Genomic DNA, 15,459 nt, shown 5'->3' with positions numbered 1-15,459 from the left:
TAATACAGGGATTAGCCTAACAGCTCAAGTGCTCCATAGCGCTCATCTGCTTGCACCGGGTACTCCAGCAGTATGCGTTTGGAACAAGCTCCCCCAGCCTTCCCCCGCGGGGAACAGCAGCAAAGAGCCCCCTTCTGGGTGTTTTTGATTCGAGCCCAATAAATCCGGTGCCAGTTTTCAGCAACACCCCGATTTTTAAGCAGCCATCGCTCCATTAAACGAAGGAGACGGCCTGACACACAACCTAGTACAACAGCTTTATCCCTATGCTTCAGCATCGCTCTCACCCGTGCTGGGGGAGAAGCAGCTTCTACTGTATATACATATATATAAAATACATCTTTACTCTCTGCAGCAGTTTGAGTAATGTCTAAAGAAAGCAAGCATCCATATCACTTCCCAAAGGAAACACCAGAACATCAGTACTTGGAAATTTTAAAAAGTAGACTAGGGAAAAAACTGACCCAAAGAAAACCAAACTGGCAAACAGCTAGGACCATTTTTCCTGTTATTCTGCTTTGTTGCCACACGTTTGCTTATTGTTTGGATTCTGCCCTGAGGTTAGCTTTTGAATTCATTTATTTGAGTAGAAAAGTAAAGTAACCTAAGGTTAATATTAAACTATTTATTTTAAAGTCCTTTGATGTATTAGATGTAAATCAAAAGACCACATAACTGAAATTGGCTGACAATGCCAATGTAAACTGAATGCTGGAAGTTTCATACTAAGTTTGAGAGCACTGGTTTTTTTAACACATGTATTTCACATGGCCATAAAAAAAACCCTCCTCACAGTAACCTGGCAGCTAGGAAGCAAGTCATGCTGTAGCATAGGTCAGTGGAAGCACATTAGAAAAAAAAAATCAGTATTAACGATAGCTTTAATGGGGTTTATCTCTGATAACATTTTAAAGAGTACTTCCTCTCATAATCTTTTACTCTTGAAGTTCAAAGTTGATTTTGATAAATAGTTGAGGGGTAAACAATTAAGGTAATAAAGGCAATTAAAATTAGCCATTTTACCTTTCCTGAGGTAACCAGAAGACACTCAAATCAGTAACAAAGGTAACTTGCTAGCCACAAACTGAACAGAAAAAGGAGATTAATATCTTAAACATCCATTTATCTAAAGAATAGTCCCTTCTCCTTAGAGCTCAATATACACACTGTAAGATACAGTTCATTCTCACAACCATCTTACACATATTTTAAGAGGCACATGCTAGTTTCCAAGAGATCCGAACACCATTTGCGATTGAGACAACCTGCAGTACATTGCCATTTGAACCCAAATTCCCCAGCACAAATATCTGCATCTTCAGCTGCCGATGCACGTACAAGGAGCCTCAGACATGGCTTGAGCAAGGTAAAAGAATCTCCTGCCTTTTCACCTGATGCGTTTTGCATCTACTTCTTCATCCCGATTAAGTGTGTCACATGAGCAGAGACTTAACTTTGAAATTGTCAAACTAAACCATGAACTGGTTGAAAGGTATTCATCTATACCAAACAATTAAAATACTGAGTTTATGGAAGGCATAGGACATTGAACTAAACCTACAGAAGACTCATTTCTAATAGTTCACCTGCACAGTTTCGGTTGCAGCTCCACTGCTGTAAGTGAACAGCCATTTCACTCCAAGCAAACGCACTAACCACTAGTACAGAAACTAGCCTTAGACTTAGGAGTCCAGCAAGTTATTCTGTAACAAGCATTCAAGAACTCTCCTCCCCGCCCCCCCCGAACACTGCATTGTAACACTTAAGGACATTAACACGTAATCTACATCTATATATTTTAATGTGAGCTCTTTTGCTTGTTCTCAGTGCTAATATAATTCGTAATTAATCAAAGGAAGGTGAGACTGGTGTGGAAGGCCAAAGATTTTCATCAAATCTACAGGAGTAAGGGGACTAAATTCATTCCATGTGGGCCTTCCATGGCATAAAGTTCTCTGAAGTGCTGAATGTCAGATTTTTAACCCAGCTCTAAACACTGATGGACATACTCTGCTACTGTATAGACTCACAACAACTGTTTATTCCCAATGAAATTCACCTAAGCATGCAAAACATCCATTTAAACTTATACTCTGTAAGCCAACAAATATTAACAGCCATTTAATAAACATTTGACCAAAACCACCAAATCAGTCAAAACCTAGAAGACCAGGGTAAGATGAAATACTGACAGTTTCATGGTAAAAGAACAAGATATCCCAATTTAATTGTGCAGAATTTGGCAGTAAAGTATACCAAGCTTCATTTTCCTAGATGGAAGTCAAAACCAAACTTCTGGAAATGTTTCTTACATTAGTATTTTGAAAAAACACATTCACCACAGTTAAGCACACTACATTATCCCACTGAGATTTTACTTTACTTTTCTTTAAATATATATTTAAACCACTGCAATTATATTAAATGCTCCATGTCCGCTACCTTCATTGAAGTTTCACTAAATACTATGCAGGTTCTGCATCTGTTCCTCCTGAAATATCTGATGTGCAGATGCCTCCTACTGTCAGACCTGAAATACTACAACCTGAAAAAACTGAACCTGATCCTCGAAAGTGTCTACACCCAAGATCCATTTATTTCTTAATGAATTTTTCCTTTTCCACGTTCAAAGTTAATACTGGTAACAGAAACATTTGGTTGTTAAATACACTGGTCTCCTATATCATAAGCTCCCTAACTTAGACTCAAGTAGTTGAAATTTTGTATGTGTAACCTTAATTAAAGAGTAATTGTGGTGAGAGTAATTAAAGTGTTCTTTTTAAACCCTGAGGCAAGTTAAACATTTTTGGGAAGCCACCGTGAAAGACTAAAACGCCCATAATTTTACCCGTGTTCTCCTGAGTAATGAATCTGCAGACAGCAGCTTGACACCAACTATCAACTATTAGTTTCAAAGCGATGCCAAACCTACCCTGAGTGACAACCCTTAAACATCATCATTTCTTCCATTACTGAGAAGCGGCTGAAACAGAAAAAGGGTTAAGAGGGAAACCTAAAGGAAGTATGAGCTGGTCATTGCTAGACAAGGAAAATGAGGAAAAAAAAATAGTCAAGGGTTGAGAAATACATGACAGATAGGCATGTTGCAATATGCCATTAATTAGACAATAAGTGCTTACTTCTTAAAGTATTCTCTTGACCTTTACCATCTCCCAGTAATTTCCCTGGAACTTGCTGCTGACCGAACACCGAAGCACTGAATCTGTGATCTGGGGCGCAGGCTTTTCCTTTTACAAGTTCCATCTCACAGGTACCTGTATATACGTCACAGTAAACCAGACATAAATAGACGGAAGATTTACCGTAACTATCAGCCACACTTCCCCAGGCCTTAGCATACCCTATAAGCCATGGCAGTACCAAATGAAGAAGCCACGGGCAATGCACAGACTACTGGCACTGCAGCTGCTCCAGCCTGGCTTTTCCAAAGTCCCTTGCACTTCAGAGATAGCCATCTTCTAAAATATTAAAAAGCACTTAAACACACGTTGTAGAGCAAAGCCAGCCTCTAAGAGGGTTTAAATGACCTGATGTTTCTTAGATTTGATCACCTAGTGCTGAGTAAAACATGCTGTGAGTTCAGAACATACTAACTGCTTCTCATCAACTGCAGGGTAAACGTAAGTTTGGGCAGATACTCCCAACACATGAGCGTATAAGCATAGCTCAACAGCTAAGTTCAGGAGCTAAGCCCCCTCTGCAGCTGCAGAGACAACTTTTCTTGCCAACTCAGCACACTTCAGTTAGACAACTGTGAAAACAAGAGCTCTTCTGCCACACCCCCACACTCCTTGCGCACCCGCTTCTAGCACACACCAAGCAGACCCAAATGTGGAACAGCTTATCTTTTGCTTGGTGTGCTCTGTCTCATCTGCTTTGCTTGCCCTAATTTTCCCACAGAAGCTGAAACACAGGCCACGTGGAAGACTACTAGGTCTGAGCAGAGGTCTAACAGGACTTAAAGAGTGATGAGGCAAATCTTATCCAACATGCCATGCGGACAGACTTCCAATGCCTCTTGATAGCGTACAGAAGTAAGACTATTTCCACTAGATGGATTTATGTTCACTTTAGGTAAGCATTAGCAATTAAAAGTCATTAACTTCAACACCCTCTTGAAAACTTGCAGGGAACCAGTGCCTCTCAAACAGAACTGAGCAGTTAAGTAAAACCAAAGGTGTGGCAGCAACGACTTCTCTGACCTGTACAAGAAAGTCTAGGATTGGAGGAGGCCTGCATCTGCACAGAATGAACGAGGAAGCGCTGTAGAGCCGAGTCTACCTACTCCAACATCTGTGCGGCTCTAGCCCCAAGCTAGCAGGCCATCAAGGCTGTTACATACAGAAATGCCTTCGTTATCAGACCTGCCCCCTTTGTACTGAGGAGTTTAGCATTTTGTTTCCTTAAGCCACTGAGAATGCCACAACACAATCCTCCTCCCCAACACAAGGCATCTGAGAAACAACTGCTGCACAGACATGTTTGGAAATAGGAAGCATCTGGCAGACACGCTAATTGTACATTTGTGTATAAGTTCCCTACCAATTTCTGAATCAGGTCTACAACAATGGGCCTTAAAACACAGGGAAAGTTTAAGTACCAGCTTGAAGGCAAAGGTGAACACATTTGATTCCTGCAGTTTTCTATACTCTGCCTTTCTTTTTTTCATGTAACAAGTAAAAACATGTCAGAATTACAATACCTGCTACATAGCTTGGGAAACATCAGTTCCAAGAATCCAACTAAGAATCTGAGCTTATGAAGCTAGTTAGCTGTAGGAGACATCGGTAAGAAGCGTTGATATGCCTAGTGTTTAAATAATCCAAGGTAACATCTCTAAATGCACCTGACATCACCCTTTTCCAGAAAGTAAAACTTAAGAATGCTAAGCTTAAATATGGTTGTCTACTTTATTTCAGGATACTGCTTTAATTTTATTTTTTTTAGCATTAACAAAAGTTATACCAGACAGGAAAACTCTTTAGTGCTGATGTAATCTAATCTACATTTGCTGAAAGTGTGGAATTACCAAGAAGCATCCCTCTCCATCCAGCATAAGCTCTGAGCACCCTTTCCTCTTATCCAAAGTCTCAGATAATTCTCCTACCTCTTTCCTCACCAACCCTCCATTTTTCCCTAAGATAATTCTCCCTTCAGTACAGCAACCAAAACTGGACAGAAGACATCATTTACACAGATCTTAAATTTTGGTGCAGTACTGGAACAACTAACCAAGAAATCCTATTTCAGTGAGACATTTTCCTAGCTTGAACTTGTTAACAAGGTAACTTATCTTCCTCAAATACTAAATGAACGATTTCTCTACAGCTGGTATAAATCCATGAGAAGTGAAAAGAATGAGTCACAATACTCCAATCAATGTTGAAAGTTTAATGTTCCTGCTACATACTGCCTTTCAGAATTGCTAAACAAGAGTGTCGCTGATCACAAAACTACGTTAAGCACCAAAACAGTTTTTATTTAACTGATGCCTTAAGAACTGGCACTTCAATTTCTATGATTATATCCTTCCTTTTGCTGCAGTCTGGAGAGCACAAGAACTGCTGATTTAGAACTAGGCAAGTCAATCTAGAGAGCAGCTTACCAAAATCTGTCGACAGAGATGGATTCATGGCTCTGGATCTTGCAGGCTGCAGGTGAGCTTTGATATCTATCAACTCCCCTTTTCAAATATTGTATCCCATTGTACGATACGAAGATATTGAATGAGAAAGCAATTGAAACACAAGCCAAATTTCTTAAGAACAGTGACTTCTGAAATTCAGACAACTTTTAACAGTGCTTTCTCTTTTTAAGATACAGTTGCCAGATGCTGTTAGCAAAAATGGGCTAGATCTAAGTAAGGACTTCAGATACTTCTCATGTCCAAAAGTAGGAACCCCAAAGCCCCGTATTAATGACAGCTCAAGCTCATAACATAGCATCAGTTTGGTCTCTGCATGCCCTGAAGTTTAAGTTTAAACTTAATCCTGGGAGACAATCAGGGAAGAGACCAAGTGATACCCAAACACCTGGCAGGGTCAGTGCCTCAAAGGATAAGCATATTCTGTCAGGATTTGTCATCACAAGAACACAACCACATCTACTTTAACACACAGTTACCAGAGTGTGATGTTAACTTTTCATTACTGTATTTTTCTACGCTATGAACTATAGGTTACCTAAAAAACACCTAAGAGCACAGCTTTGACAGTATTGTTTTATATACAGCTATAGATAACAAGAGCTCCTTCTCCCAAATCCATAAATACCTGGAGAGGAGAAAGATGAAGCCTGACAGGGATTCTGAAATGAAGCAGTGTGGTATTTAAGCCTTCAAGGAATTAAAAAAAAATATCAGTGTAGTCAGAGCACACTACACCTTCTTCCTCTCAGGGGGACTGACGATTCAGAAGGGCATTTGGGATAAGCCTCATTCTGTATTACTTACCCTCCAAGCAAGACAGGCTAGAGAAACTCTTCCACCAGCCCCATCCTCATGTGGCTGTTGAATTCTGCTTGCCATGCTCTTTTCAAACCTTCAACCCTTTATGGCTAAGTCAGTGCATCAGTGACAAGAAAAAAAAAAAAAAAAGAAGAGTAGCTGCTGCAGAAATAGATCCATGGCTAGGCTGGACATTTCTTTCCAACCCTACAAGGACCTTCCCATCCCTCAGAATGTTATTTGGGTACTACCTTAGAAGATGAGAACTTCTGTAGTTATGTGAAGGACAAGACTGCACAGAGTACAGTAGCATCTTACTGACTGGGAAAACTCAAATGGAAGACATCAGTTCATAGTCTCTTCAAGCTGAGTGCATTCAAATCCACATCTCAAGAGCACCTCCACTGCTAGGCTAAAGGCAAGGTTAGTATGAGGAAGATCTAGCCCATACGTTTCAACTGACAATGAACATCCAATATGGACAAAGTATGAACCAGAATGTGCAACCATAAGCATAGTGAACAGAACATTAGGTGAGGAGAGAGAAATTCCTTGGGGTTTGTTTCCTCCTCCATAGATGCTCGATACAGCGAGTACAAACTAGAATTGTATTCTAGTCTCCCAGCACTGCCTTAGGCTGCAGGGCAGATATTGTTCAGGACAACCTCGCTCTGCCTACGTAGAACAGACATCCAAGGCACCTTTCTTGGCTCCAGATTTCATACTAACAACCAATGCCTTAGAGTCAGGCATGGCAATACCGAAGTCCTTTATCAGATCTAGCTCCACTTCTAAAAAGTCGCCTTCTCCAAAATGGCAGTGTTGACCAATCACTGAAACGTCTAGCTCAGATTCACAAGCATCAAACTGCAAATGGAAAGTATGGATCAAACTTTCCAAACTATTGTGTTTGTTTTTAAAATGCTATATAATTTACTTTTCAGTAACTCTCAACTTTTGCTTCTAGTAAGAAGTGAACTGCAGCATGAAAGATATGCCTTACCAGTTTACACATGCAGATACACACATCATAATAAAACAAGACTAGCTTCTGAAAATACTAGGTTTTATTCACACCCCAGTGGTAAACAATAACCTTAATATGATGACTAGGTTTCTTTTGTAGATCACTATGTCACATAAAATACAAAACCCATAGCATAAACAAGCTGACAGTTATGAATGTTTAATGTGGTCTCGTTGGAAATTAAACAAGTTATACTAGTTTTCTCAAGTAGTCAAATTCAAAATGCATCATCATCTCCTAGTTAGTACAAGTCACTGCCATTTCTATAACAAAGTAATGAAGGCACAGCTAGTGCAAGCAGACTTAAACCCGTTCAGACTACTGGGCTGAAAAATACTTTGGTTGGTTCTTCAGGAGAGAGTTTTCTCTAAACAAATATTGGTCTCAGTTAACAGTTCGAATAATCTTTACAGCTGCAGTCTAATAGCTACATGACAAAGACTTCACAAGAACCAAACTATGTAGCAATGAATTAACATTCATGCTTTAGGGGATTTACTGCATTCTACATATTGGCAGAAAATTATACTGTTAAAATGCTAGGTAGATTGAACCTACATTTTAAACTGGTTCTTATGTGTTTGATTTCTTTTTTTAACAAATTGGTTACTTAATTCTACCAAGATACAAAACATAAGGCTGTAAGTAACTAATAGTTGTGTTTAGGCTATTACAGTGCAGGTAATCCTCAAGGCCACATACACACTGCTTCACTGCTGCTTGCATTCTGCTGGGTTTTGATCCTTCTGTTGAGACAAAAGGAAATATCAGTTTACAGATATCAGTGTTTTAAAAGAACTATTAATATTGCTAAGCATACTTTCTCAAGTTCCAGCATTCAAATGGTTCTTTCATCTTTTCCCTTAAACTAATTGCCTAATATTAGTAATACTGGTGCTTTTGGATATGGCAACATCCACAATGCATTTATTTTGGCTTTGTTAGTGCATAGGTGTATGATCCAGAACAAAACCTGTTCAGAACTAAGTGTGGTGGGATACTCTGAAAGACACTAAAACTGGAAAGAGGAGGAGAAGAGTTATGCATAGTAACAAACAACCCAGCTCAGAAGCAGCATCCAGGCCTTCTGCACAGTTTGAGGCAAAAGAAACTTCCTGTGGTCAGTAACAAGCCTTACTCCAGAAGCCACTGCAGAGCAGTGCAATGAAACACCAAATCATGGTATGTTCTTAACACTCTGGAAGCATCTTTTGCAATAAATTCCAGTTGTTAGAAAAATTCTAATGTGGAAAATTTCTTCTGTTATATTGAAAAAACAACCAAAAATATCTCACAGTAAAATGGGAATTTAAGGAAAAATTTTGGGGGGCAGAGTTCAGTTGCAAGTTTTACTCCACTACCTTGGTCTGCATAGCTATTCTAGGACCACAGTGGTTTAATAAATTCAGCTAGCCTGTGATCAGCTTACAACTGTTTATTCTCGTGTCAATACACTATAGTACCACTACTGTCTCTAGCCCTTTGGCAGTTCTCTTCTGAAACTGAGCATACAGTCTTGCCCTTTCTCAGTTCTGTTTAGCCTAGAAAAACAATCTGAAATGGTGGAAATAAGAAGCCCCATCTTGCAGCTGTTTCATTTTCATTCCAAAACTTTCTTGAATAGGAAGCAATCTGAATACACTATGGCAGATGAAACATCACCAACAGGTTGTACATTTTGATTAATAGTTCTATATCCTACATCTTTCTAGGTACACTGCTTAGATTATGTAATTCTTTCAATAATACTTTGACTGTAGCCCAAACCATTCCTACCGAAAAATATGCTGCCTCCTCATTTGAAATTGCAAGCACATTTTGCAGCAGACACTTAGTTCACACAGACTTTGTTTTCATGACTGCAACTTTCACCTACCATACCATCAGATGCTTTCAGGTGGCTAAACATGCGTTTCCCTCAGCCAGGAAAAAGCTATGAATTGAGTGGCTCACAATCACTGTTCCAGCAAACTGAGCCTGACTAGTCATTTGCCCTTCCCATGGAATAAGAAAGATGCCAGTTGCTCTTGGCTGTTCACATTTTAGTACTTGGCTGTAGATGCATTCCTGAACCTTGAATTCTGCTACCTCAAGCAATAGAAGACTTATTATCCACCCTGAAAAAGCCTCAGTTTTGTACTCTGCTGGGAAAATCTGTGCCAGAGCCTGCTTGTGACAATTTCCCAAAAACTGAAGCTGGATTACTCAGTTCTCTGCATGTCTTTACAACCATTATAGAACATTTTCATCATTAGCAGCAACTTGCTGCATGACAAGTTTACAGAAAACCAAGCCTGACTAATTTCAGTGCTCAAAGCCAAAAGTTACTTTTACAAAATTATTCTTGGAGAAAGAACTAAGTTGCTCTACCATTATTAGTCTGTCAGAACTGGGACTGAAACAGCCTCAGCCAAAACATACTCACCACAGGAACTATTGATTAAATACTGAAACTAAAAATCAAGATTTAACCTACATAAAATTTGTTTGTAGTTTGTGTATGCATACACAAACTGCAAACATTCTTTTTAATTCCTTACTTTTGGGTCATAATCAGGATCATTTTCTTCATCTGCTTCTTCTTCCCCCTCCTGAAAGAAAACACTTGTTTATATTTCTCTAGTATATCCACATTCAGCTCCTTGAGCCATTTCCAAGAAAATTAAGATTAAATTCTACTCTTAAATACATTAATTACCACTTTAAGTTATGCATATTGTATTAGTTTGCCCTCCACAAAGCACATCATCTTTTGACATCAGTTGCAACTTAATTCGTAAGATACTTTAGGATTGTCTTCATTTGGTTTGGGGTTTTTTTGTTTTTGGGTTTGGTTTTTTTTTTCACCCTAGATCTACAGAACGATGTGTTGTATCTTCCATTCATAAGCAATGCTTAAACTTAGTGTCCAGAGCATTCAAAAACTAAAGGAACTCTTATTCCAGATAACAAACTACAAAAGGGAAACCGTTTAAATCAAGGCCATCTGTCAACTTACCTCATCATCTGCCTCTTCGCCTTCTTCATCATACTAGGAGAGAAAATAAATGGTTTTGATAGTGTCATAAATGCAGCCATTTATGGCTCAAGTACAGCCAGATAACTCAAGTAGATGCCAGAGACCACATTGTATTGTGCTTTAAGAGAACTTCCTATATCTGACAGATTTAAAAATGCTTTATGCATCAGCATGAACAATATTCAATCTCTTAAACTATGCTCTGGCAGAGAAAACTGTCTACCTTCAGTTCCTTATGTGCAACACTGGAAGAGCTTATTAAACTGTGGTAACACTTCTGGCCAGTAGGGTGTCTCAGAGCCTAAGGCAATCTGTACAGTCAGCAACTTCCCTCTTCCACCTCCCCCAGCCGAGGCTTTGGACTAAGAGCTACCATTTTACATTCTAAAAATTCATTTTAAAGCTGGACTTATCTTAGCCAAATCAAACTGTCAAACTGTCCTTGTTTGTGCAGAGGCAGGAGAGAGAAAATATTTCACCCAAATAAAGTTCTGGGGTTTTGTGGTTCGCTTTTCAAGCTTAGCTCCTTTAAAGCACTTAATTCAAGCTTTTGCAGAGCTTGCTTTGAATATCTTGGCATGCTTTGAATGTGCTTATCTATAATTTTTTTTAAGAGTGCCCTCCTGAAAGGATCAGGCTCAAATCTCAAGGAACTTGGTAGCCCAGTATCACTGTAAACACAAATATCAGGCTGAACAGCTAGATGAATAGATTAATTTGTTCTCTGGCAGCTCATTATAGTTCTACCGAAGTACTGGGTACACCACTCTAGGAATACCTTATACACAATATTCAACTCAAACATCCTCTAAATGTTCAGCTTCTACCACTACTTTTGCCACAGAACTCCGAAGTCACTACTTCAAAGATGAATTACCTTCATGCTGCTCTTTACTGAACACTCTAGGAAGCTCAGCTGAAACTAATGTTGATACATCCCATTCTAAGGATACCAACATTATAAAAGTCAGGAATTACCCGAGGTCTTTAAGCAACATTATTTCAAAGTTTTTAGCATTTTGAAAGAAATACTTACATCATCATCATCATCTTCAATAGCTTCTCCTGTGAAGTACAATACTGACCGGGGGACTATACGTTCACGCAAGAAATGACCTATTTCAAAGTCTGCAGCAAGGATTGCCTCAGCATCATCATCCTGCATAAAACAACATTATTTCCTAAACCATAAGCTGATAACTACTTTTTATACAAAAACACAAGTTGCATAGTTTTTTGTGGTCAGATTTATACTAATCCCATGTACTGACTTTTTTTGGTTTAGGACTTGCTTTATAGAACTGAAATTGTGGAGTCAAGTTTTACACTTTAAACAGCCTACCTGCATTAAGCAGTGGGGGGTTGCTTCTTCAGAAAGCTTAATTGTACAAAATTCTGGAGTTTAAGTTTTATTCTTCCCCTACCCCCAACTTGCTTTTGTTCTAAGTAGAAAAATTGTTTAATACCTCCCATAGACTTTCAGTTCATATGCACAATACCCTTAAGAACTAAACACTAGCCAGGTAAGCCTATCTAATTAAAGATTTTACAAGCTACTTCTGATTCCTACAGTGCATCGCCTCCATGATTCCCACTAAGCAAGCCATTGTGAAGCACCTGAACACCTAAAAATGCTCTCCAGTCCAATCTCAGGTTTTCACTCCTTTTGTTTACACAAGTGTTCTGCCGTCTCCCATCTGAGAAGTTATCTTCAATTCACAAAGCTTGATTTTTTAATTTATTTTTTAACATTATGAACATACAGCTTTTGGTGTCGATGCCAACTGGAATTCTAACAGCATGCTTCTGGAGGCTTTAATTAGATTTCTCACTCAAGCTGCATGATATATTCACTGTTAAGTGTTTTTGGTAGTTTTCCTCCTTACAAAAAACAGCTTATCGCCACAGAGTTTTCTACTAGTGAGCACACAGAAGAGTGGGCTCTTGCAGTTTTCTATTCTTGTTTTATTACTTTCTCCAAGAGTTAATAGCTTGGGAATTTTTTAACAGCATAAAATATAAACCAGATACATGCAGCCATTAGAGATGATTATCCAAACAATGCCCGAAGGGACTTACACCACCCATTAGTCCAAAGGCTAATAACAAAGATCACTACATTTGTACAACTGTTATCAATTCACAAGGTAGCTTTCAGGAAGGATAAGCTGTTCAAGTTTACTAAACTGAACACTACCATCCCTCCAATTCAACAAATACTCCTTCTAATAAAGAAAACTCAAATACGTACTATTCATCACAAGCATTCTCAGTTAAATACAGATACAGTTAAAGCTGAAGCTGTTTAACAAATTCCCAAACAATTTCAAAAAACACTTTGTATATAAAGGCATGAATTCTTCTACTGGTGTTTCCCCTCCACCCCCTTATTTTAAATAAGCCAACTTACCAGGTCTCCACTTTCAGGAACTGTAGAAAAAAAAGAAAAGAAACAAGTGAGTGAAGTACCTACTACATTTAAAGTTAATGCAGATAAACTAATGTTCAGTTTACCTTCGGGAGGACTAAAGAAGTTGAAGAAAGAGTCATTGGAAACAGTTTTTGTCACTGTTCTAACTGTTCCACGACCCTTATGTTTCTGCTTCTTCTTAATAGTTTTCAAAGTAACATTCTTTCCTTTTTTCCAGTCTATTTGGCAACTGGAAAGGAAAGAAAGAAAAAAAATCAGCTGCAGCTTAATACCATTCCCCTTGTTACAGGTACCTACTGAGACTATCACAACTGCAAGGGACCCAGTGAATATAAAATATTAAGGTAGTATTTATTCAGTGCTATCTTTTTATTAGTTTATACTTCTGAGAACAAAAGTAACAGGTTCATTCTAGGATTGAAGTTTTTTCATCCAAAGATTTCTCCTTCCCCACTCAATCTCTGAAATACTAATTTTCATCTGCTACCTAGTTTCCTATCAAAGAATGGTGTCACACCATTTTTAGTGCTACCTGTCCATTATAAAGTAATGTCATTCGGTCATGCTAGTAATATGCCGAGGTTTACCACACCTATCATTGTAATCAATAAGCCCTTAAAATAATGCATCAAGCAGGTGTGTAGTTTTTAGTTGGTTGGTTGTGAGGTTTTTGCATTTGTGGTTTGTTTGGGTTTAACTCTATCCTGCTAAATCATGCCCACAAGCTTGTCTGACAGAATTCTGGGGACATGTAAGTGAAGAAGTCACATCAATAAGAGCATCCGCATGTGCAGAAGTTTCTGATTAGATTCCTTTAAAACCTCAAAGGAAGGAGGCAAGTTGTTTTGGGATAAGAAGAGGCTGTCTTAGTTAAAACACAAAACAAGGACTAGGAATAAGTCATTTTCACAGAAGCAGAGTGTCATCTTACACCAACCTCTACCAGGATTTATGCTTTTCAAAAACAGTCCAAACTGAGGAAGACAAAACAGTTTGATCAAAGCTACTCAAGCACTTAAGACTAAATCTTACAGGACACTTGCAGAAATATGTTACATTAAGTGACTGGGAAATGAAGTGGTAAATAAAAGTCAGTACCAGTAACTGCAGATTAATATATGGGTAAAACCAACCCTGACTATGCAGTGATAGGCTCTAAAGTAGTTATCACTCAGAAGAGCCATGAGAACATTAGAGAGACCCTTAACACGAAAGCAACTGAACAGGCTGTGATGCATAGTACCCTGCTGTATCCATAAGGCTAATTATGTACAATTCAGGTTTCTCTCTTCCTTCTGTTCACAAGAAAACGGACATGTACAGAATAAAGAGATTATTTAGTGTGAGGAATAACAGCTAATTTAGAAGAAAAGACATCACGGAGAAAGGAGCATGACAGCTCTTTAAAATCATGAGGAACCTAGAGTTAACAGATGACGACTGTTCTCCATTTCTCAAATAGATAACTGAAAGACACTCAGAGGCAAATATTCAACATTTATGAAACAAAGTGGACAACTGCAACATAGAAAGTAAAACTGGAACAGACTTCCCAAAACGCTGCAAGTCAGAGATACAAAAAGATTAAGAAGTGATCAAACAAATTTTGGAAAAAAGCTATCAAGGCCTACAGGAAGATAACACCATCCACCTTCCAATTCAGCTTTAGTGATTGCAGAACAGTATTTCTAGATAAATACTGTTTAGAATTTGTATTTATATGCATTTTCTCAGTGAAGTAAGGAGGGGGGGCAGCAAAACTACAACCATGGACTTCCGGAGGGCGGACTTTGACCTGTTCAGGACACTGGTTGGAGAGTCCCTTGGGAGACAGTCCTGAAGGGCAAAGGGGTCCAGGAAGGCTGGACGATCTTCAAGAAGGAAGTCTTAAAGGCGCAGGAGCAGGCTGTCCCTGTACGCCGCAAGAAGAACGGGCGGGGAAGACGACCGGCCTGGCTGAACGGGGAGCATTTGCTGGGACTCAGGAAAAAAAGGAGAGTTTACCGCTTGTGGAAGAAGGGGCAGGCGACTCAAGAAGAGTACAGGGATCTTGTTAGGTCATGCAGAGAGGAAATGAGAAAGGCAAAACCCCAGCTAGAACGCAACCTGGCCGCTGTCGTTAGAGACAACAAAAAAGTTTTTACAAATACATTAATGACAAAAAGAGAGCCAAGGAGAATCTCCATCCTTTATTGGATGCAGGGGGAACATTGTCACCGAGGATGAGGAAAAGGCTGAGGTACTTAATGCCTTCTTTGCCTCAGTCTTTAGCAGGCAGACCAGTTATCCTCAGGGTACTCGGCGCCCTGAGCTGGAAGACAGGGACGGTGAGCAGGATGAACCTCCCAAAATCCAAGAGGAAGCGGTCAACAACCTGCAACGCCACCTGGATGCCCACAAGTCTATGGGGCCGGATGGGAACCACTGGAGGATGCTGAGAGAGCTGGCAGAGGAGTTCGCCAAGCCGCTCTCCATCTTTTATCAGCAGTCCTGGTTAATGGGGGAGGTCCCGGACG

General features: G+C 39.3%; 1 protein-coding gene across 2 annotated transcripts in view; it reads right to left on the bottom strand.

Moving 5' to 3' along the window:
• Positions 1–7,515: 7,515 nt before the first annotated feature.
• NAP1L1 (nucleosome assembly protein 1-like 1) overlaps positions 7,516–15,459 on the bottom strand; it is a 35,420-nt gene continuing 27,476 nt past the window's right edge. For both annotated transcript variants that reach the window (XM_009327536.1, XM_009327537.1), the window contains exons 10-15: positions 13,027–13,172; positions 12,923–12,942; positions 11,549–11,671; positions 10,492–10,524; positions 10,034–10,084; positions 7,516–8,239 (exon numbers count right to left, since the gene is read on the bottom strand). In XM_009327536.1, coding sequence (XP_009325811.1) covers positions 8,204–8,239; positions 10,034–10,084; positions 10,492–10,524; positions 11,549–11,671; positions 12,923–12,942; positions 13,027–13,172 — 409 coding nt within the window. In that variant the 3' untranslated portion in view covers positions 7,516–8,203. The remainder of the gene's footprint in view (positions 8,240–10,033; positions 10,085–10,491; positions 10,525–11,548; positions 11,672–12,922; positions 12,943–13,026; positions 13,173–15,459) is intronic.

Source organism: Pygoscelis adeliae, unplaced genomic scaffold (assembly GCF_000699105.1).
Source record: "Pygoscelis adeliae isolate BGI_AS28 unplaced genomic scaffold, ASM69910v1 Scaffold113, whole genome shotgun sequence".
Classification (NCBI taxonomy): domain Eukaryota; kingdom Metazoa; phylum Chordata; class Aves; order Sphenisciformes; family Spheniscidae; genus Pygoscelis; species Pygoscelis adeliae.
This window is presented reverse-complemented; position numbering and strand designations above follow the sequence as displayed.